Below are 25,190 nucleotides of genomic sequence, written 5' to 3'. Positions count from 1 at the left end.
ATATGCGGTGACATGTAGCATGTGTTTTCTCAGTAGCATATTCTTTGTTATAGTATGCACTGTAAATGCAATACAATGCCATTGCTAAGAGACTAACATAGCACCTGCCGATATGATTTATAAGATTTATTATTAGTAGAATTTGATTTGAACTGGTTGAGTTTTGTGTTGCTTCTTTTGAAGGTTGAGAATGAACTGCCAGAGAAGATTGAGCATTTGGTAAGGTGTGAGGCATCTGCATATCAAAAGCTTCTCATGAAAAGAGTTGAAGATAATCTTGGATCTCTTTTTCATGCCAAGGTATGCAAAAAATTTGTTGACAAGTTCTGCCTCTATTATCAACTAAATATATTGGTGATGAAAAGATCTCTAATAATATTTATTTTAAATTGCATGTTCAGGGTAGATCAGTGCATAATACAGTAATGGAGCTTCGCAATATCTGCAACCATCCATATCTCAGCCAGTTGCATTCAGATGAGGTTTGTCTCAGACAACGCTATTATACTTTTATTAATCATTAGCATGAGATTGAGTATAATATTCTGTTAAATTGTCTGTATTCTTTGATCTATTCTGAACTTTTGTGCTTCTGAAATATGGAAGTGTGTTATTTAATGAAGTTTTATTTCTGATATGCAAGAAAATACTGTTTTTTATGATTTTCAGATTCAGAATATGTTGCCTCCACATTTCCTGCCGCCAGTAATCAGACTTTGTGCAAAGCTTGAGATGCTTGATCGTATACTACCTAAGCTTAAAGCAACTAACCATCGGGTGAGTAACACTTTCCTATAATGAAGTGAGAAAATGAGTTCAAATTATTTTTGTTTTGATCACCAGTCACAAGTATCCTTGTATGGTTTCTTTATTTACAGTAAAGAAACCCTATTGATTGTGATAAATCTTTTATTAGCATTGGTGTCTAACTTGACCTCTAGAATCTTAACACAATAGTATTACCAAACACATAAGACACAAATAAGTCTAATGTCTTCACTATGGATATTGAGAGACTTATAAAGATGAGATCTAACAGTATTTAGATTGGGGTTCATGCAAATGAGATGTAATTTAACTTCATATGTGCTGCAGGAATGTAATGTGCTAAAACTTTCTTTTGTGATTCCATTCAAGAATATACTATTTTGACACACTTCTTCCTAATATTCCCTACCTAAACCTAGGTAAAGTGAGTGATAAAGCAATAACACTTTTTACAGTTTGCAGTTGTCTGGATTCTGACTAATCTGTAAGGGTTATGATCTAAGTTGCCGATTCAACTATGATGGGTGTGCTTTTATAAATTTTTAAACCTGGGCTCAGTATGCCTTAGGTTGGCTGAGCAAAATATATATGTAATATTAAAACTAGGTGTGAGTCTGCCTAGGGCAGCCTCTGGAAAACCCAAGTTAGTCCATACCCTAAATTCCAAAACTGGAATCTACCTAGGGCAGCCTCTGCAAAACCCAGATAGTACACATATACCACTTAGGGCACAAATAGTTACACCACTATCAGAATGTCAATTACCATTTAGGGCATCAAGTACCACTGCATCATAATGACAAATTCCATCTAGGGAATCAAATACCACTTATCATCTTTTTTCTTTCCTATTGCTAATCATGACAATAACATATAGTTAAAATAAACGTTCATTTTCATTATTCACATGAAAGGAAAGTTATAACATCCATCAAGTAGGCCTATCTCAAGCATATAGATATAATTATTGTCCAATTGGAAGATCAACTGATCTAACAACTAGTTACCATTTACATTGACGAGAAAAGTTGATTTCATTGAAGGAAATAACTAATGCAACGATATAAATCTATCTAAACATATCTTCATTTTGTAATTTTAAATATCATAAAAGTAAAATACCTATTACCAAATGATGTTTGAATCATAGTAACGAGAATCTCAGTGATTCACGTGATTAAGCAATTCGGCGATTCAACTCAAGCCAAACAATTTTTTGTGAATCAGTGAATTGAATCAGCGATAAAGGGTTTATGAAATAAGTTATTCACTAAATTTCAAGGGTTTTTTTAATTTGGCGATTCTTGGCCAATTCGATTCTGATTCATGGCTGATTCATGATTCAATTCGGCCTTGCCGATTCCGATACTCGTTACTTTGGTTTGAATGCATAACTTATCTCTGTCTTGTTTACATCTTGGCATCTGATGGAGAGGGGAAGCACTGTCAGGGGCTTAACCTCCCCACCATGGACCTTAAATATACCCACACAATCTCATCTGAGAAAGACCCTCCCTACCTAGAAATAGACATGGAACAACTTGTCCAACCACTGAGCATCCTTGTACTAGAGAATTAATTCCACTACTCGTAGGCATCAAGATCTAAACATTGGATTACCATGAGCTAACTTGGACTTATGCAGTGTCTTTTATAATTGATCATATATTTAAGACATTGAATAATAGTTTTCTTTTCTTTTCTCTTGCAGGATTCCTCCCCTCTTCACCCATTTATACTTGGTTCTACCAGCTCTGAGTGCATTCTAGAAGACTGCTGATAATCATGAGATTCTTTCAAATCAGAAATGTTTGTGAAACCATTTGAAATCAGTCACATCTGGTACATATCAAATAGCAAAGAAAAACAAAAGATATTTCAAGGCAGATTTTACACAACATAAAGCATTATAGGATTCCATCAGCTGGGCATTCCTTTTCCCAAAATTTATATCAGTTGATGCTTATGAAAAATAATTGATCAAAAATAAGGAGCGGGCAAGCCTTGCAAATGTTAATTGTGCTCAATGCTAACTTGCATTTGAAAAATGAAGCTTTCTTGAATCGAAAATGCATCACTCATAATGCGAATATTATGAGGAAAATACATGACCTAGATATAGAGGAAAATAAGACTAGGTTCTGGTGCAGAAACAAACACTATGCAAGATATGGCTCCACACAAGCGGCTCAGTATTGTATTACTGTCTTAGTGATATGCTTCTGAAGTAAGCCACGAACAAGAAGAGTTAAAGAGAATCGTATAAATGGAGAGAAAGAACGCGCGATGGAGAGAGAGCTCTCTCAGGCGCAGCGAATGGGAAATATAATCTCCTGTTGTGGTTACAAGGACTCGATTTGCAGTTACAAGAATACTTTAAGTTCAAATTTTAAAACCAATGCGAACGAAAGATGGCAACACTCATTGTTTTGGAATCAAATAAAATATTAAGATAAATATAACGGTCCCCCCTTCCACATGATATAAAATATATATTAGCATCATGGTGTTGTGCCATCTCTAATTGTACGTACATGTTTATGCACATGTGCATGCATATCAATTATATATTTATTTTATATCATCCTATTGATATATGCACATATACATATACATGTATATGCAAGTATGGATGGTATAATAACATGGTGTCAATATACTCAAGAGACCCCACAATGATCAAAGGTAACAATTTAAATTATATTTAAATTTATGCTTAGTGATTTCTTTAATTATTAAGTGATATATAATTTAACCGGTTAGCTCATGGTCGTCCAACATACACTCTTGCTTGCCTAGTCCTTTATCCTTGGTCATGGTGGTTCAAGACTCGTACCTATTTGCCCAAGTCATAGGTGGTGCCCCTATGCCGAGTTCCTTTCTGGCAATGCTTTTCTCCCCTTTAACGTGGAAATTTTCTGCGATTATATCATAATCCTCAACAAAATGAAAATTATCATAACAAGTTATTATTCATAACCTTCATAACGGCTAACCACCATTTTACTTCCCAAGATGAATAACCAACTTCCTAAGATTTCAAGATATTAATATAATAGCATCATAACGATTAACATGTTGTCTTCATATGAAAATTATAACGATTAACCATCTTAACATTTCACATAACTAATTTTACCTATCAATTGACTTCATGTGAAACCTCAACGGCTATATGGACTTTTTAAAATTGACTTGAAATTGGGATGTAACAGCTAGCAACATTGGGATGGTTTTAGTATTAGTAATGTTAATTGAGCATTCTTCTTATTCTTTGCGATCGATTATTTCTTCCCCAAAAAATCAGGGATGGGTCCGTTCAACCAATGCCCATCTCCGAGATTGGTTTGCTCACCAAAGGCCTGTATGCTATTGCCACTTGCTCATTCCCTATCTAGAAGATCTCAGACCCCCTATATGGGCATTAACTGTCATCCTATTCCACATCGCGGAATGGCATTCTCCCTTTTAATATTTTCCTCTAGAATTACTTTTAGATCTTGCTGAATGAGAGATACGTCCATGACTACACTTTTGCCTCTTCTCCGTACTCCTTCATTTGCCAGCCAATCTGCCACCTTATTCCCTTCTCAGTAGATGTGTGCCATCGAAACATCAGTTTGTTGTTTTGGTGAATTTTGAATGCTGGGAACCCATTGTGTTAGATCCCAATGTGAAATTTGTCTTGTGGATATAGCATTGAAAACAAACCGGAAGTCTCCATTAATTTCATTTGTGTAGATTCCCTGTTCCTTGCATAGGTCCAGCCCTCTGTTTAGAGCCACCATTTTGTCTTTAATGTATGTGGCCAATCCAATCAATCCCTAAGCTGCCAATATCAGTTGGCCTTCTTCATCCTTAAGAATAACCCCATAGCCAGCATCCCTGGGATTGGCTTTTTCTGCCCTGTCAAAGTTCATTTTGTACCAACCAGGGCTTGGCCTCTTCCATTTCACCATCTTCCTATTCATCTTTTTGCTATCCATTCTAGGTGTCCCAGCAATTAGTCCTGCCCTTTTGTCTTCCATTCTTTTATCTTAATATATGTAGTCAGTGACCTTTTTGTTTAAGTATTTCCTGTTTGTAACTTCCATAATGGTAACCTTTATCTTGCTAATAATAACTTCAATTGGATTCATCTCATCCCAGAATATTCTTCCATGCCTTCTTTCCAAATGTGCCATAATCATTGGTGGTCCTATGATCCATAAATCTGCCCATTTCAATTTCCTTTTATCCATTGGCCAAGAAGTAAGAAAATCATATTAATCTACCTCCCTAGCTGTTACCTATCTAGCATTTCCACGGTCAATTCCAACACATCTTTTTAAATGGACACCACAAGAAGAGACGATCAGCTGTTTCCTCATCTTGTCTAGACAATATGCATATACTGGGCCCCTCAATCCCTATTTCCTTGAGTCTTTCCCCAGCAAGGATTCAATCCATAAGAATGCACCAGCCTTTGGAAGCACCGCCTTGTCCCAACACAATCTAATCTTTGTTTCTTTTTCTCTGCACCACATATCATAGACTTACTTTATGATTTTGCATAATCTTCCAACATGGAATCTAGAACCTTAACCTCATCTATAGACGACTCACCAAATAGCAGTGTGTCATCCGCAAACTGCGAGTATGAGATTGGCTCAATCTCCTCATGAACCAAAATCCCTTTCCATGAACCATCCTTACTTTCTTCTTAATATTTGTGCAGAGAGCCTCCAGCATCAATACAAATGAGAGTGGAGAGAGTCGATAGCTCTGCCTTAGTCCATAGAATCCTTTCAGAGAGGCATTAACTGCCACTGCCATCCTTGGAGAAGAAATGCATAGTTGTATACAATCAATCCATGCTTGTTCGAATCCATATTTCCTTAATATCTGTATGAGTTTCCTGTTGACCCAATCACAGGCCTTGTTTGTGTGGAACTTGATGATGATACCCCTCTTATTGCCTTTTCCATCAAATGAATTGTTTCTGTGGCAAGAATAATGCTATCTATGATTTTTCTGCCAGGCGTGAAGCTGCTTTGCTCCTCTGAGATCTTGCTGTTTTGTTCCTCTGAAGCCTGTTAGCCAGGGCCTTCACTATTATTTTGTACACTATTACATAGAGATATCAGTCTATAGTTTACCATTGTTTCACTTTTGGGGTTTTGAGGAGTGAGTGCTGTAACAGTGTTTATGATTTCTTTTTCTTTCTAAACTTCTCAACCACTTCTATTATATCTTCTCCTAAGAGTTGCCAACAATTCTGGAAAAAATCTGCAGTGACAACATCTGGCCCAAGTGCTTTGTAAAGTTGCGTTGTAAATACTTTTTGTTTAATTTAATCCAATGTGAATGGCTGCAAAAGAAATTGACTCTACTCACTTATGACTTTATTCTCAATCAACTCCAGCATTGGTTCCCATTAACTGCAATCTCCTTGTTCACCACCGCCCAATAGTTTCTAGAAGTATTAGACCGCTACTCTTCAATACCCTCAGAATCTGTATATGCCAGTCCCCGTGCTCTCCTTTGACTGCATCTATCCCATTAATGACTCTTCTGGTTTTGACTGAGGGATGAAAGAACTTGGCATCTAAGCCCCCAACATCTATCCACACCTCCCTTGATTTGTCCTTCCAATATAGCTCCTCTCTTTCTAGTACATCAGCTAATCTGGAATTCAGTTATTTTTCTCTTATATAATCCTCATTGTTCATACCATTTTGTATTACCTTCTCGTTAAGTTTGCTCAGTTGCAGTTGCTCCTCAATATGTAATATCCCTAACCGGATATTTGCTAATTTCTCTTTTAACAATGTAATCAGAAAGAAAACTTTGCAGATAGTTTCCAGCACAATCGAAAACCAGGAGAAATTTCAATAGGGATTTATTCAACTTTTAACATTCAAACTCAGATATAGGCAAAAATGGAATACAATGCTATAATAAAACCCGAGGAATTCTCCAAAAGAATATAATCTGTTATTTCATAATAATATCCATGATGTCAAGTATATAACCATGTGTTACAAACCAGTAAGATAAAACCAACAAACTCTTATAACTCCTTAAAATACGTTATTGCATTTTACAACAGCAATACAATAATGAGTACAAAAACCCAATCTTAAATACAGATTTAACAGTCAGATTGGATTGCTACAATAAGAACCTGTAAGCACAAATGAAACACCTGGGCTGATGTTTCCCGAGACAATGGGTTTGTGTCCATTGTCTGCCAACATGAGGGGCTACGTCCTCAAACTAGCTGAAAGCTGAAGCTTTTTGAAAACTCCCACAAGAGAGAAAACTAAATCATAAAATCAAGCATACCAAAAGGAAGAGGTCTCTTCTCTTTTTATTCTCGCAATGTTGATCCTTCGACTTCCTTTCTGGGTTTTTCATCTTATCTCCTCATCCTCTTGTGACCACTTGGAATATTAATTTGACCTTTAATAATAAATTTCCAGCTCACATAGTCAAACTTAATATTGTAAATACATCCCTTCTTAAAATTTCTAATGTCCCCAAAAAGAAGGGACATTACATATATCCCCTTCTCGAGATTTCTTGCCCTCAAGCAATATGTACCAGGATCCCATATAAATCTGTAGTTAACCCAGTAGCCTAAACTGACAACAATCCTGACCAAACTGTGAAGCACTGTACCACTCTGCAAACCTCCTGTCAACTAAATCCCTAGATCCCATATTACTCTATGAAGAAACGTTGCGCCTGTAAACTGATTAACACTGGTCATCATTATATTCAACCTCAAACCTAATAGGACCACAATAAAATCCTCGTCCAACCATAGATACAATTTGCCAACATCTGGATCCCAAACTCTGTTACGTTACCTCGTTGCTATGATGAGATAGAAATATATCTAGGCTCCATGTATAATTCAATAGAATGTGAAGAGCTGACCTAAATGGATGATGTAAGAAATGAGCTGCTCAAAAGCTGAAACCACCATCCCATAGACATCAAAATTCATACTATTGGCATAAACTTAGAATTCCCAAGCGCATAGGTGCTATGAATATGAAAGATGCTGAGAATCTAATCACAAGCCTCACATAAATATTCCATCGAGAACTGTTCAAAGGTTGATGAAGAAAATTCACCCAACTCCTGAATGGGGTGAAATTGGAAAATATGTTGGGGCTGATCAAATGATCAACAACATAAGTTGTTTCATCATTCGCATGCTGAGATCCGGATTCACTGCTAGGATCTAAGCCAGGATTCCAAAGTCTGAATCAAACTCTTCCTCTTCATGGCAAACAACCGATGATCCCTCATTTAACACAAAAAGAGGATTTTCAGATGTCCAATCAGCAACAACTTCAAACGAAGGGTTTTCAACAAGCTGAAAGTGTTCTGAAATTTTGCTACTTAACCGTTTGGGGCAGCTATCCAAGTCATACATCAGCTGAATGCTCTCAAGTTCATCAATGACTTCTTGGAAGAACTCCTACCTCATTCTATTGTCATGTTCCCGAGAGTGTTCCATGAGCTTGATTTGATCTTTTGCTCCCTGTAGAGAAAATTGAGTTTCACTCAGTGCCTCCCGAACGTACTTAAGCGTCCTGTTGAGATCCTCAATCTCATCCTTTTCCCTATTTGACTATGCTGCATAAATTTCAGCAACCTTAACAATATAATCCCTGTCGGACAGCAGATATAAGTAATTTGATTTCATAATCTCAAGGGCTATTTTGACCATTTGCAAATAAGAAACAAGCCAATCTGCTTCCACTCCTCTTTGAACTTTTTTGTAGAGATCTTCCAGCATCTTGTGAGTGCTGTCATAATGAACCAGTGATGCCACAACCATGTCATTACTAACCTTAAATTGATTTCTAAATGCATGCATTTCATTATCAGGTTGATACAACTCATAGTCATGTAGTGTCATCTTGGTTTGTTCCTTTGAACTTCTGTCATGGGCATAGGTAATATATGGTTCATCACACAAAAATTTGAATCTATTATTACCTTGTGTGCAACCGTCCTCATTCGCCTGTTTGTCAACACTAACCTCCAATTCACCAACATAAAAACTTGTACCCTGGGTAACATCTTCTACATGGTTGTTGGGAGGCTGTAAAACAATGGTAGTTGACTGCTCTTCTTTTTCAAGAACCTCTATTTGCTGATCATGATTTTTCTGGAAACTCCTTGTACCTATTTTTGCCCTGGCCCCTTGCAAGAAGATCTTGAACCAATTCCAAATACTTCCTTTTTGCCGTATCAGTCTTATTTTGACACTCTAGATGAAAATTCAAGTAATCATTGAATGATAACTCATCCTGAATTTGGGTAGGAAGTTGTTTATACTCTCCATGAATGTTGAGCATTTCTGCTCTTATTTCAGCTTCAAAATTTTGGGCTAACTATTCTTGTAGTTTCATAGTACCTTTCAAGATTTTGTCCAAACCTTATAATTTCCCAAACTATCTAGATGGATGTTCTTTCAATAAAATAGGAAACTGATGTGCAAGGATTTTCAGTCAATGTTGCTATCATAATACATCTTTGATGCATGAATAGCTTCTTGGGGGTATCTTTTCTTGTAACATTCAACAACACTGTGAATTGGGATCTCTCCATAATTTATTGAGCAATTTAATACCCGCAATTTTAGCAATTGATATCTGCATAAACTTCTTCTACTCCAATTATATTCTTAGAACTGTGGTTACTTAGTCTCTCGAATGAATATTCATTTTGAAATTCCCGAATTGTGTTCCATTAGATCCCTTTCAATCACTGTCTTATCATTTAGTTTTTCCATACTCTCACAAAGAATTGTTGCTTTTCAATCTGTGATTTAAATCAATGCTGTCAACATTAGTTGTCGTATAGATGGACTGTTAATTTTTAACAAATGCCTTGTACCGCTAGCTTGTAATTTATTTGACACACTTATGCTTAACATTGGCTGAAGATGCTTGTTGGAACTATGACTCGAATAACTAGTGTTTCCAGAAGATGTATTTCTCAATGTGTTAGGATCAACCAAAAACTCTCAGGAATACATGGATTATGTTTGTCGAGATTGATACACAATCAATCGCTAACACATAAATCCCAGAGCACTGTTAAAATCAAATGCTATTTCTTTTACCAACCTGCTGTATAACAGTAATTACCAATGCAGAAATTTGATGATGACAACTATTTTTAGGAACCAAACTAATCTCCATATTGTGTCAAATTCAATCCTTTTTTTGAATCTGAGGCTACATGACATTCAAACCTGTTGGATAAAACAACTTCAAGTGGACTATCTGAAAGTTTCCTAATTGCTTCAATAAGAACTATTACAATCTCTATCTTTCCACAACTTGCTTGGCATGATGTCCAAGTGTGAGAGCCGTTTCTTTCCACTCTCTAGCTAATCGTTAGAACTTGCTAAAAGTGAAGAAAAAATCATTTCCCAACTCTGAATGGAAACTGATAACCGTTACAAATTTGTTTTTAACTCTCCCATGACATATTCCAAAAATTCCCTTCAGGCCCGACTTTGAAGGCAGTTCGAATAGGCAATATCCGTAGCTTGTTGGAAGACCCGAATCAATGAATAATTTGTATTTGCATCTTCGATTATAGGTTCCTATTGTATATCATTTAATCCCATGCTTAAATCTTTGATCGCATGTAATTTGGGGCCTGCTACAATTCATAATACATGGTAGCGATGTATTGAGAATCACTCTTTCAAAATTCCTCTTCTTACTATGAGGTTGAACTGTCACTCGCCTTATCCTTGTCATGAGCCTGAGATAATGATCCCTTTGATAATTTGAGCAGACTACATATGGTCATTGATTTCTCATTCATCTCGATGAAATCCTCTAATGACCTCCTCCGTGAATAAAAAGTAGCTTGACAGTAAGGTTATTTAAGTGTTTCATTGATATGTGACCGCTTCCAAATGATGACTAACGCACGACAGTGTTTAACGAAGATTCTGGTAACACTGAGGCTATTGTGCTACTTCACCCGTGCCAGACTGGGATCGGTTTGTGGTTTGTTTTCTTGGTCTAGACTCGTGGCAGTCTGTAAATGAATTCTCCTCTACTACCCGTGATAGATACTGGTGGTCACGTTGTCCTATTCTCTAGTTAAGCCACCTGTGGGTTGAGATGGATGAATTGTCTTCACCACTTACTCAGACGGTGATGATGCCAATTACTCCTTATACCATCTACGACCTGTTATCTCTTTAGGAAGGAATTCTATGTGGTGTGTATATTGTGGGATGATGATATGATGCCAACTGTTGCTTCCAATCTGCTTACTTTAATCCTTACTATCAACCTTCGACAAAAGATATACGCTTTCAGGATATTTACGGGAAATGAACCTTTGCTGATTTGTGCCTATTATCTATCCCGTGAAACGACTAAATAGAAACCCGCTGCCAATATACAACTTAGATGATAGGGATTACACTTACATTCAACTCCTCAAGATGCATCGACTTTGAGAATGTCTGTCTATTGGAATTACCGTCCCACTTAAGATTGTGTCTTGTAGATGTTGTAACAATGATGAAGGCCGTCTAGAGAGTTTGAAGAAAACAACCAACACTCAGCTGTCCCCACTTCCAGGTGTTTAACCAGTCTGCGACTGGTTACTAGGGTGCATTCTGCCAACCCGAGCTATGGATAGGACTCGACTCGGTTGTTGGGAAAAGATGAATTCAATGCAATTACCCAAAACAAGGGATGTGAAGTACTCGTGCTGCAGAAGGAGGTTATATTACGTCTGATTCCTGATGAAGATGCTGTTAACACACAACAACTCTTCAACTACGGTTGTCACGCATTCTCTCTAAACCTTCATTTATCGAAGTCTTCTGATAAATCCTTAAAGTTTGTCTCTGTTATAACTTCACAGGCTGGCAGGAAGACCAGCTCTGATACCACTATACTATCCCTAATCGGATATTTGCTATTTTCTCTTTTAACAATGTAATTAGAAATAAAACTTTGCAGATAGTTTCTAGCACAGTCGAAAACTAGTAGAAATTTCAATAGGGATTTATTCAACTTTTAACATTCAAACTCAGATGTAGGCAAAAATGGAATACAATGCTATAATAAAACCCAAGGAATTCTCCACAAGAACATAACCCGTTATTTCATAATAATATCCATGATGTCGAGCATATAACCATGTATTACAAACTAGAAAAGATAAAACCAGAAAACTCTTATAACTCCTTGAAATACGTTATTGCATTTTACAACAGCAATACAATAACCAGTACAAAAACCCAATCTTAAATACAAATTTAACAGTCAGATCGAAATGCTAGAATAAAAACCTATAAGCGTGAATGAAACACCTGAACTGATGTTTCCCAGGACAATGGGTTTGCGTCCACTGTCTGCCAGCACGGGGGGCTACGTTCTCAAACTAGTTGAAAGTTGAAGCTTTCTGAAAACTCTCACAAGAGAGAAAACTGAACCGAATCATAAAATCAAGCATACCAAAAGGAAGGGGTCTCTTCTCCTGTTATTCTCGCAACAGTGACCCTTTGACTTCCTTTCTGGGTTTTTTGTCTTATCTCTCCTTGTCCTCTTGTGACCACTTGGAATATTAATTTGACTTTTAATAATAAATTTCCAGCTCACATAGTCAAACTTAATATTGTAAATGTGTCCCATGTCCCCAAAAACAAGGGACATTACACAATATTCAATGTCTCAGCAAATTTTCTAAATTCCAAATTCCAAATTTTCTTTAATAAACTACAATCTTTCAATTAATTTAAAACTGGACGTGCTTTGTATTGACTTACCCTCTTCCCACCACTGCTTTAATCTGGAAATGAATGTTTGATCTAGAATTTGGGAGCATGAACGATGAAATCATGTTATTTGACTCCATCCAATCCTGATCTACAAGGAAGTGGTAAGCCTTTCAGCAATTCTTGTGAAATCCTGCCTTCTGTTTGTCCATGTAAATAATCCATTCTTTGGTTCAATATCCATAGTTTGTTATTGAAAATGAAGTTTCTGAAGTCTTCCATCACTCTGTTAATCTTTGCAGTCCTTCCACTTTTTTCTCCGAGTTTCAATAATGCATTAAATTCCCATGCAACAGTAAATCTTTTCCTCCAAATACCTCAATTTTTTCTGTCAATGTGGTTTCCACAGGATGCCCATCCCCCCAACTGTGCCCTTAGCATCTTGCAAGAGTTCATTCCACATGTTAGAATAACTTAATAAATTGTCTTCACCTTCTTTAGCACATTTTATCTCTTGGACAACAATTATATCATCAGAAGTATCAAGGGCGCACTTAAATAAGTGCCTTTTGCCAGGGGCCTTGAGTCCCCTGATATTCCATGTAAGGATGCTCATTGGTGTCCAAGGAGGCCCTCGCTACCTTGAATTTTTTCATGAAATTAACGACACTCATGATATCTTTCTTAGATGCTCTATCTTCCCTAATTTATATTTTAGTCTTCCTGCCCTTTCCCCTCTTTGCCTTATCCAGGATTTTGTTTGCTGACTCAAACTCCTTGACTCTAAATTTCTAAGATATTGAATTCTCCTCCATGTCAATTCCCTCCTCAGAATCTCCTCAGAGTCTGATTTGTTATTGACTGTTTCCTTGTACATATCACCCTCCATACTTTGGTACCCCGACATTAGCATCAGCTTTTGAACCCTTCACATATTCCCTCTATTTTGCCAATTCATCATTTGTATTTAATTGGTTTTCTTCCATTCGATCTTCCTTTTCCTTTTCAATGGTCATGTTCTCTGTGTTTAGACTTTCCCCCCTACCTTTCCATCCAATGCAGTCACATTCGGATCCTCCATTCTTGCTCGCTCTTTTGGGATCCATTTCTCTGTCATCTTTTGTTTTGTTCTACAGTCCAATTCTGAATAATTCCTTTTTATACACATCCCACAATATTATTTCTCCTTTCTAATTTCTATTTTTTGGATTCAATGTTTGTCATTCACTCTTAATCTTACTTATTTTGGGATCATTTTAGTTGCCGCAATCTGTATCCTTGTGTATAAATAAGAATTGTTTTGTATTAGCTCCTCATCTATTTCACTTAGTATTCCCAAAGACTTACCAATTTTCTCCTTACAATTTTCTGCAATCGGTAGGCTCTATAATCTAATCCTTACAGGGGATTTGTAAGGTTCCAAGGAGATTGGATTAAAGTCTGGCATCCATGGTTGCATATAAATTGGGTGTTGACCAATCTATCATAGCCCACTCCTTAATATTTTTAACTTTTGTTCCCTCTTTGAAAATTGCAACAAAGAATCCGTTCGGAATAAGTTTTAGGATAATCTGTGTTTTCCAATTCTCCTTCACCCATGCCCTAATCTTATTTCTTTCTACAATTCATTTTTTTTTCTCTGCAATTCTCCACTCTACTATTTTTCTCCATCCTCTATTAATATATAATGCTATATTAAACTTTAATATTACTTTATAATATAGATAGATAGATAGATAGAGTGATTTTAACTTTTATAGTGATTTTGTTTATTATAATTGTAGATGTATTTGTAATGTCCCCTTTCCAGCATTCATAGCATGATGTTGTCGTTAGCCTATTTCCCCACAGTCCCGTAGGCTAACTAGGACATTAAAGGGGCTTAGAGGCCATTTGGCCTAAACAGTTTCAGTTGCAGGTCTTTCTGAGGGGTTCTGAGGCAACTTTGGGCATACTTACTATTTATAGTAAGTCATCTTGGACATGGCCGGACATTCAGTGACAGTGGTATGTCGATGGTAATTGTTTAAAATCGACAGGAAGACTTCTTTATCATTGATAAGATTTTTTATGCATTGATAAAGCCATTTTATAAAGTTAAATTTAAATATTTAACTTTATTAATGCATAGACTATAGTTTGTGGGAAATATTTAAATTAAAAGAGTTCCCTTTATTTTTATAACCCATTGGAGACATAAGGTACATAAAGGGAGTTATGTTTTATCCCACATTGAGAAAACGAAGGATTGAGCTCTTGTGCGAACACTATAAAAGAAATGGAAGAGCTTTTTTTTTGTATGCTTGGATGAAGATTAATGTTATGTTGTTGGATATCTGATTATCGGGCTTGGAGGACGGAATCTCTCTTTGCTAGCATTCTCTTTGTTGTTGGAAGACACAGTCAGGAGGATCAAGGGTGTTTTCACTTCAAGAAACACACTGGGTTACATTTGGGGCATTTGCATAAAGAAATTTACAAGGGTTTGAGGTGCAGATCTGAAGTTAGTTATTGCTATAGTGCCGCATGAACAGTATTTTGCTACAGTCGGCATGAACAGTATTTTTCTATAGTACGGTGTGAATAGTGTTGGTATCAAGTTTACTTGTTTTTCCGTCTGATTAGAAGTTTGGAGGGCTGACCGACTACATCTGCAAAATACTACGCCAACTAATTCCAGGTTTCTTCTGTCAAATTTTGATATTTTGCATAATAATTGTTGAATACAAGTCTGAATAGTTGTTGTAGCCTTTAAGGTAGCTGTAAGTGCACATCTACATTTAAAAATCACCCTTTATTAGTAGATTGAAAGAGTTTCCAGATTTTTCATATACTATTGAATGTGTGCCAAGTGTTTGTGAAAATGTTATGATGTGTATTATGCATTTTAATGTCACTTCATAGTTGTTCGTAAATCTACTCATTGGAAAGCAATTTATTGAGGAAATCAGCTTTATGAGTTTGCATACAAAGTGTTTGACAATATTCCTTAAGTTAAATTTCTGCAAGTCAAAGTTCAAATCAGGGGAGGATATTACAGTGGTATCAGAGCTATAAGTCCTGCCATCCTGTGGAGGTCTTATAGGAAATTTGGAACTGGCGGATAGAGGGGAAAGTGTTTGATGAAATGTCAAAACACTAAAATCAGAGCATTTATGTTTGAGCATGTGACAGGGGCCTTATAATTTTCGCAATACCAGAGCAAGACAAAGTAGGAGTTCAGACCTGCAAAGCAAACAGTCTAGTTCATCTGTACAAGGGGGTATAGAATCCAGTCATACAGACACAACGGAGGTATTCTTTGATCAAGATAGCAATATGGGTGATCGAGATGACAGGAATACAAGATTAAGTGGAGGCGGGAATGCCGGTCCAGAGCCTGGAGAGGAAAGATTCTTACAGTTATTAGAGAGCTTGGTACAAGGTCAGCGAGTAGCAGAACAAAGGGCACAGGAACAGAATCAGAGATTGGATCTTATGATGCAGATGATGGCTCGTCAAATGGGGTTGAATGCTAACATGGGTGGAGGAAATAATCAGAATGGTAACAATCAGAATGGAAATGATCAGGATGGGACACATAATGGAGATGAACAAGTTGGGAACAATTTCGGTCATGCACCCCAGCGAGCTAGGACAGTGAGTTCAAGGCCCATGATTCCTACATTTCCTCCTAGAGCTCCAGAGAAGCTCGTACCAGAGCCCCAAATTATTGATAAACAGGACCAGTTGAGGAGAGATTGGGAAGCCGGAGGGCCAGATTTTACTGCTGCAATTACCTTTAGGGAGTATATGGATGTGCGGATGAAACATATGCCACATGGACATGATAGGAACCAGAGCTATGAGCTACGGAAGAAAGTAGGGAGACTTGAGTTACAATATTATGATGGCTCAGGAAAGTCTACAACAAGAGCTTGGGTTCAAAAGCTTGACACATACTTTCAATTGAACCCTATGCCTGAGGAAGAAGCTATTAAGTATGCAGCAATTCATCTGGATGGGTTAGCACACGAGTGGTGGCATCATGGTATGGTCACTATGGGACATGCACACATTACCTCATATGTGGAGTTTACAGAGAGGCTGATTGAATGTTTTGATAGGAAGGATCCAGAACTCCATTTCAAGGAGTTAGCTAAGCTTAAACAGTGGGGATCATTGGAAACATACATTTCAGAGTTTTAGAAACTTGCAGTGTTAGTAACAGATGTATCTGAATGGAGGATACTAGTTCTATTTATGGATGGGTTAGCTGATCCGTTGAGAGGGTGGATTAAAGCTCTCAACCCTCCCACTTTGCAGGAAGCCATTAAGAAAGCTCGTGACATGGATTCCTCTTCATCTTCAAAAAATAAATTCCAGGCAAAGAGTTTCCCTTCAAGGAAAGATAAGGACAGAAAACCTTTTCATAAAGAGGTTCAGCCAACTAAGGAGGAAAGTAAGAGGTTGGACAATGAGACACTTAATGATGTCAAGAAGAAGAAGCTTTGTTTTCATTGCAGGGAGCCTTGGGATTTGTCACATAAGTGTCCATTGAAAGCAGAAGCTAAGCAGATGGAGTACTTTTCAGCCGAAGAGTCAGTAGATGGAGATTCAGAGCAGTCATCCGAATCAGATGGAGATGATGATAGTTCTTCACAGGAGGAAGCACGCGGTGATAGCACGATAGCTTAGTTGTCAAGTATACAGGAGGCCGTCACTTTCAGAGTTAGGGGAACCTTGGATGGACAGAGAGTTGTGGCACTCATTGATACAGGGGCGACACATAACTTCATTGATGAGAAGTTTGTGACACGCAGAGGGCTACATACAGAGGAGCATAGGGGATTTAAGGTGATGGTTGCCGATGGCTTCAAAATTGAATGTACCAAGAAAATCTCCAACTTGCAGGTTCGTTTGGGAGATTATGACATGACAGGAGATTTCTTTGTGGTCAACATTGGTGATCAGGATATGGTGCTTGGGATGAACTGGATGAAGTCTTTGGTAGAGTTTACATTTAACCTTGAGAAAATGGAAATGAGGTTTGAGGAAAATGGTAAGAAGATAGTGCTCAGAGGTTTGTCAGATGGGAGAATTCGAGTGGTGTCACTCAAGCGGATGCAGAGTTTCTTTAGACATGATCAGGTGCAGTGGGCAGCAGAGTTTAGAGTAATGCCTGAGATGACAGAGCAGCATAAACTAGAGTATCCACTTGATGTACAAAAAATAATAACCAAACATACTAAGGTGTTTGGTGAGATACCTCCAGGGAGACCCTCGAATAGGGGAATCGAGCATGTTATTGAATTAGAGGAAGGGGCTAAGCCAGTTATCATCACACCTTACCGCCATCCGAAGAGATATAAGGATGAAATAGAAAAGGCAATTAAGGAGTTGATTGACATGGGGCACATACGGCTTAGCAAAAGTCCTTTCGCTTCTTCAGTAGTATTGGTGAAGAAGAAGGATGGTACAATGAGGATGTGCATTGATTATAGGGAGCTAAACAAGAAGACAATCAAGAACCGATACCCTATCCTGCGCATCGATGAGCTTATTGATGAATTGCATGGTGCATGCTACTTCTCCAAGATTGATTTGAGATCCGGCTACCATCAGATACGGGTTAGAGAGGTGGATGTGGAGAAGACAGCTTTTAGATGCCACTATGGACATTTTGAGTTCTTAGTCATGCCCTTTGGGTTGACAAATGCCCCTGCCACTTTCCAGTCCTGCATGAATAGAGTGTTCAGAGATCAGTTGAGGAAGTTTGTGTTGATATTTTTTGATGATATACTGATATACAGTCGTACCTGGGAGGAACATTTGAAGCATATTGATACAGTGCTCAGTATTCTAGAGAGGGAGTCATTATATGCCAAGATGAGTAAATGTGAGTTTGGGATCACAGAGTTGCTCTATCTAGGGCATATTATTAGTGCAGGAAGTGTTCGGGTTGACCCAAACAAGATCAGGGCCATTCTGGATTGGCCACCACCGAGGAACACTTCACAACTCAAGAGATTTCTCGGGCTTTGTGGGTTCTACTGCAGATTTGTGAAGGGATTTTCACAGATAGCAGCACCACTTACAGATTTGACACGGAAAGATAGTTTCAAGTGGTCAGAGAGGGCTCAGGATTGTTTTGACAGGTTTAAGGAGCTGATGAGTACATGTCCTGTTTTAGCCATTCCAGATTTCACCAAGCCTTTTGAGCTGCAGTGTGATACCTCGAAAGAGGGCATAGGAGTTGTTCTCATGCAAGACAAACATCCCATCGCATATGAGAGTAGAAAATTACGAGGTGTGGAGAGAACCTATAGTATCTACGACAAAGAGATGCTAGCAATCATGCACGCGCTAGCTAAGTTCAGGCAGTACTTAGTGGGAAGCCGATTCACAGTAAAAATAGATCATAATAGCGTGAAACATTTCCTTGGACAGAAGGACCTTAATGACAGGCAACAGAAATGGGTGAGTAAATTACAGGCCTATGATTTCGACATAGCCTATGTCAAAGGGAAGAAAAATATTGTTGCAGATGCTTTATCTAGAAGGCCTCATTTGCTTGCTGTTGGGATAGTCATGGATGATTGGAGAGAGATGATCTTGGCAGAATATGCTAAGGATAGTTGAGCATCTAGCATTATTGAGGGAGCTATTCAAGATAGTCGATACACTGTCATAAATGATCTGATCATCTACAAGGAAAGGATTTATTTAGTACCCGGGTCTGCTATGAAGCAGAAGATTTTGAGGGCATTTCATGATTCACCAATGGCAGGACATCCCAGATTCTTTAAGACATATCGGCAGGTGAGAGATCGCTTCACTTGGAAAGGATTCAAATCAGAGGTGCTTCAGTTTGTTAGGGAATGCCCTGTGTGTCAACAGAACAAACAGGAACATTCATTTCCGGGTGGTTTACTACAGCCCCTACCCATACCAGAGAAGAAGTGGGATAGCATTTCCATGGATTTTATCACAGGCCTCCCCAAGGCACAGGGTCAGGATTGTATCTTTGTTGTGGTAGAAAGATTGACGAAATTTGCACATTTCTTTGCAATTTCGTCTACATATTCAGAACCACAAACAGCAGAACTATTTTTTCGAGAGGTATTCAGACTACATGGGATACCATGGAGCATAGTCAGTGACAGAGACAACAGATTTATGAGCCACTTTTGGCAGGAGTTGTTCAGGTTATGTGGAACAGAGCTCACTCCGAGTACCAGCTACCACCCCCAAACTGATGGGCAGACAGAGATAGTGAACAAATGGGTTGAGGGGTACCTTCGAAACTACATTGCAGGAGAGCGGAAGGCTTGGGTGAAGTGGCTACATCTAGGGGAGTACTGCTATAATACCTCTTTCCATATGTCTATTCAAATGTCCCCTTTTATGGCACTGTACGGGTATGATGCTCCTAATTTTTTGGATTTGTTATTTGGGGACAGTAGGGTGCCTAAGGCCAAGGATACTTTGCAGGAGTGTCAAGACATTACGCGATCCTTGAAGGAAAATTTTTAAAAGGCACAAAATCAGCAGAAGCAATATGCTGATCAGCACAGGGTTGAGAGGTCTTTTGAGGTGGGAGATATGGTGTACCTCATGTTACAGCTGTATCGACAGTCCTCTCTCAAGAAGAGTGGAGCAGAGAAATTGAAACCACGCTACTATGGACCGTTCAAAGTAATCAAGAGAGTGGGCGAAGTAGCTTATGAGTTGGAGTTGCCTGCAGACAGTAAAGTGCATAATGTGTTCCATGTGTCACGCCTTAAGAAGGCATTGGGTCACAATGTGGTGCCTTCAGTAGTATTGCCACCTCTTGATGATGAGGGAAAGCTTATCTTGGTTCCCGAGGCCATACTTGACTCCAGGGAGAGGGTGCTTCGCAAGAGGACTATCAGGGAGTATCTAGTGAAGTGGAGGAACCTACCTGTCGAGGATGCTACTTGGGAAAATGAGCAGATATTGCAGCATCCAGAGCTGAAATTGCTTGAGGACAAGCAATTTTGGGAAGGGCGGACTGTAATGTCCCCTTTCCAGCATTCATAGCATGATGTTGTAGTTAGCCTATTTCCCCATAGTCCCGTAGGCTAACTAGGACATTAAAGGGGCTTAGAGGCCATTTGGCCTAGACAGTTTTAGTTGCAGGTCTTTCTGAGGGGTTTTGAGGCAACTTTGGGCATACTTACTATTTATAGTAAGTCATCTTGGACATGGTCGGACATTCAGTCACAGTGGTATGTCGATGGTAATTGTTTAAAATCGACAGGAAGACTTCTTTATCATTGATAAGACTTGTTATGCATTGATAAAGCCATTTTATAAAGTTAAATTTAAATATTTAACTTTATTAATGCATAGACTATAGTTTGTGGGAAATATTTAAATTAAAAGAGTTCCCTTTATTTTTATAACACATTGGAGACATAAGGTACATAAAGGGAGTTATGTTTTATCCCACATTGAGAAAACGAAGGATTGAGCTCTTGTGAGAACACTATAAAAGAAATGGAAGAGTTTTTTTTTTGTATGCTTGGATGAAGATTAATGTTATGTTGCTGGATATCTGATTATCGGGCTTGGAGGACAGAATCCCTCTTTGCTAGCATTCTCTTCGCTGTTGGAAAACACAGTCAGGAGGATCAAGGGTGTTTTCACTTCAAGAAACACACTGGGTTACATTTGGGGCGTTTGCATAAAGAAATTTACAAGGGTTTGATGTGCAAATCTGAAGTTAGTTATTGCTATAGTGCCGCATGAACAGTATTTTGCTACAGTCGGCATAAACAATATTTTTTTATAGTACGGCGTGAACAGTGTTGGTATCAAGTTTACTTGTTTTTTCGGCTGATTAGAAGTCTAGAGGGCTGGCCGACTACATCTGCAAAATACTACGCCAACTAATTCCAGGTTTCTTCTGTCAAATTTTGATATTTTGCATAATAATTGTTGAATACAAGTCTGAATAGTTGTTGCAGCCTTTAAGGCAGCTGTAAGTGCACATCTACATTTAAAAATCACCCTTTATTAGCAGATTGAAAGAGTTTCCAGATTTTTCATATACTATTGAATGTGTGCCAAGTGTTTGTGAAAATGTTATGATGTGTATTATGCATTTTAATGTCACTTCATAGTTGTTCGTAAATCTACTCATTGGAAAGCAATTTATTGAGGAAATCAGCTTTATGAGTTTGCATACAAAGTGTTTGACAATATTCCTTAAGTTAAATTTCTGCAAGTCAAAGTTCAAATCAGGGGAGGATATTACAGTATTATATATTATATATTTGATATGTAAAATTAATTTGTAGTTTTAGACTATGAATCTGTGTATAGTTGTAAAAGTTAAGTATATTTAGCAATATTTTATTATTTTAATAATTTGTTTACAACCAACTTTGTATAAGGCAAATTTTTTTTCTTGTTGAACTTCATCCAAATTCTATTGTTTCCAAACATGAGCACAAACTTGAACCTTGTGAAATTTCGAAAGATTTCCATTATACACACACACGAGACAAAGTTACCGATTTGGATGCAGATTCCAAAGAAGATGTGGGTTCTTTTTTTTTAAGGGGGGGGGGGGGGGGGATGCAAATGCGTATCTATCTATCTATCTAGAGAGAGAGAGAGAGAGAGAGAGAGAGAGAGAGAGAGAGAGAGAGAGAGAGAGAGAGAGAGAGAGAGAGAGAGAGAGTATATGTATATGCAAATAAATGAGAATTTCAGTCCTGTATTCTTACCTTCAAGATCAAAAGATGATCTACATTGTTTCTTTCATATATTTTGTTTACATGAAAAAACCCTAGAAAGTTATTTTTATGAGGTACATATTCTACAATCTGTTTACTTGTTTCAGATTTTAGGAATAGATTAATTTAAAAAAATTGTGGCCTATAATTTGAAGAGAGAATTTCCTGTCACTATTTGTCACAAAAATGACAACCTAAAATGCCATCAAACTTGAAAAGCTTTGCAAAATGCATTTCCATATATGCTCAACTAGCCAGCAGCCCAGAAGAAACCCTTGCAAAGAAACCTATGGCAATTCAAAAGGAAGAATCCAACTTTAATTGGTTTGTGGGGAGTTGGACATTATTGGAGTTTTGCAGACAGCCAAAGGAGCTGTAAAATCAGTTTTGTAAGCTATTTTTAAGCACTAAGCATATAGTCACATTTGGTTGAAGTTTTCACCCACAAACAGTTTCTCTGAGTTATCTTTGTCTCGTTGCTGTTCAAATCTATTGTATCGGCTCTTATCTTTCATTACAACTGTTTAATTATTTCACTCATTTTACTCATGATTTAAGCCTAGCAGAATCATGCCACATGTCAAAAAAAATAAAAAAATGTTAGTCTTTCTTTTCTCGGCGAGGAAGCCTGTGGATGCTCCTGGGTGCCACCTGGATGCCACTCACTGGCGTCTGTCTAGATCCGGGTGCCTGTGAGTGGCATTCAGGTGGCACTTAGAGGGCATCCGTCCATATCTGCTTCTGCCTCCAGCCTCCAAGAGGCTGCAGCGGTATCTTAGTGTGTGTGTATATAAAATATGACATCTTGAAGTCCTTGTTTTCTTCTTTGAAAATGGCGGGTAACAACATTAGTTTCCTAGCAACCTTGGTTTTCATTGTCTTTGTTTACATTAAATTTTTTTGTTGGGTGTGTTCCTTTAAATGTTTGGATGTGTGCTGCTCCATTTTCACATTTATTTGGTTCTTACGAACAAAATGATTTAGGCCCCTATATACCTGCACCTATGTGCTACATAATACATGCGTTGTAGTGAAAAAGTGTTTGACAAGGAATAATTTTTTGGAGATTCCTTATTTTCATACATGTTTATTCGTCAAATGGATACATTAACTTGTCTATATTTCATGATTCATGGGGTAGACTCATTTTTATTTTCTTTGTATATATCTATGCTATTAAAATACATTTGAATTTGAAGATCAGCAGTTATTATTATTATTATTCTATTAGTTTGTTCTACATATTTAATTTAATTTTTTTTCCGATCAAATCTACTTTGTTAAACAAATCTTGAACTTTTGGTTTGCCAATATTTCCCCAAAATATTTTGGCTGCTTTGCAGTTATTCCTATATAAAAGTAAGGCCAACTTTTGTACGTATCAATTTCAAAATGATCATTCACGTTTCTGATGATTGAACTACTGGAAGCTGTGCAATTCACTTACATCTCATCATTTCTAATTTTGTTTTACAGGTATTACTTTTTTCTACAATGACTCGGCTATTAGATGTAATGGAAGAGTACTTGACATGGAAAGGTTATCAGTATCTTCGCCTGGATGGACATACTAGTGGAAATGATCGGGGAGCTCTTATTGAGCAGTTCAATAGACCTGATTCGGAAGCCTTTTTATTTTTATTTAGGTGTCTTGCCTGTTTAATGTCTTCTCAACTTTACATTGGTATTTGCATATATTTTAACTGACTCTAGAACATTCCTTAAGTAATGATATCTCTCAAGTTAGAATTGCACATCTAAACGTCTATGAAATAGATGATCTTGATCTCATAGTTCTCATCCTGGGAACATCTTTTTGTTTGATGGCTCATGCTACCAATTTTCTTTTCAGTATCCGTGCCGGAGGTGTTGGAATCAATTTACAAGCTGCTGATACAGTTATTATATTTGACACCGACTGGAATCCTCAGGCAAGTTAGGAGAAAGATGCTGGACAATTAATCTTTTTCTATACGGTTCTTTAATAATTTTGAACATCTTTGCTGTCAATTCAGAAAACTTAAAAGTGGACACTTATCTATTAGTTAAAGTTGCTATTTTTCAGGTTGATCTACAGGCACAAGCAAGAGCTCATAGGATTGGCCAGAAACGTGATGTACTAGTATTGCGTTTGGAAACGGTACAAGAATACATTATCCTCTCATTTTTGTATTGTTATGGATTTTATGGGGTCATATACAGCACAATAATCCTGAAATATATTGTCAATTTTTTAATTTAAGGTGTTCCTAGCACACCTTACAGATACATTGCAGGAGGATTGGAAAGTATGAATATACTACTGCAATAGAATTGCTATTCCAATCTCAGCAGTTGGCACTACTAACATAATCCAAGCAAGAGAATTTTTTTTCTGATGATTACTCCATTACATGCATATTATAGTTGCAACAAACTGTATTCAGTGAATAAAAACACTGGAAAATATCACGTGATTCAAAACTAAAGCAATTGACAAGAAAAGATTAATATACTAAAAAACAGTATGTTTAATTTCAAGCTTTTAAAAATATTTTAGCCTGAAAAGTTTTGTGAAAAATCAAACTATTGCAGTCACTGATTATTAATCTCCTATCACAAATGATTATTAAACTGCTGAAAATAAATTCCCAGCTAATATCGAAAAATAACACAACTGCAACTTCACTTAAAATACGGAAAGTGTTAGGAACCGGTGTGTTCCTTCTGTTTATTTTGTTAGAATAGTGTTGTTGGACGCATATGCTTTGTAAGTCGTCCCGTGAGTATATTTTATTATCCCACATGCATAGGTAGTATTACTTTTCTAGATCGTACCCAGTATATAAGAATAGGTTGAGGCCCTTGATGGGTACGGACGAATTTATTGTATTGAGCTTGCTCAAAGGAGGTTACCCCCTCGAAGTGGCCTG

At 37.5% G+C, this 25,190-nt stretch overlaps 1 protein-coding gene across 1 annotated transcript; it reads left to right on the top strand.

The window, feature by feature from the left end:
• The first annotated feature begins 398 nt into the window (after positions 1-398).
• LOC149566970 (putative ATP-dependent DNA helicase CHR23) lies at positions 399-24,233 on the top strand. The gene is made up of 4 exons (XM_089817441.1): positions 399-482; positions 670-777; positions 23,755-23,924; positions 24,131-24,233. Exons 1-4 carry the CDS (start codon positions 426-428, stop codon positions 24,216-24,218), a joined length of 423 nt encoding a protein of 140 aa, XP_089673567.1. The 5' UTR covers positions 399-425; the 3' UTR covers positions 24,219-24,233.
• Positions 24,234-25,190: the final 957 nt, after the last annotated feature.

The sequence above is a fragment of the Cupressus sempervirens genome, chromosome 3 (genome assembly GCF_028749045.1).
Source record: "Cupressus sempervirens isolate cs-2001-9-10 chromosome 3, ASM2874904v1, whole genome shotgun sequence".
Lineage (NCBI taxonomy): Eukaryota > Viridiplantae > Streptophyta > Pinopsida > Cupressales > Cupressaceae > Cupressus > Cupressus sempervirens.
The sequence above is the reverse complement of the archived record's forward strand: the minus strand, read 5'-3'. Positions and strand labels throughout refer to the sequence as shown.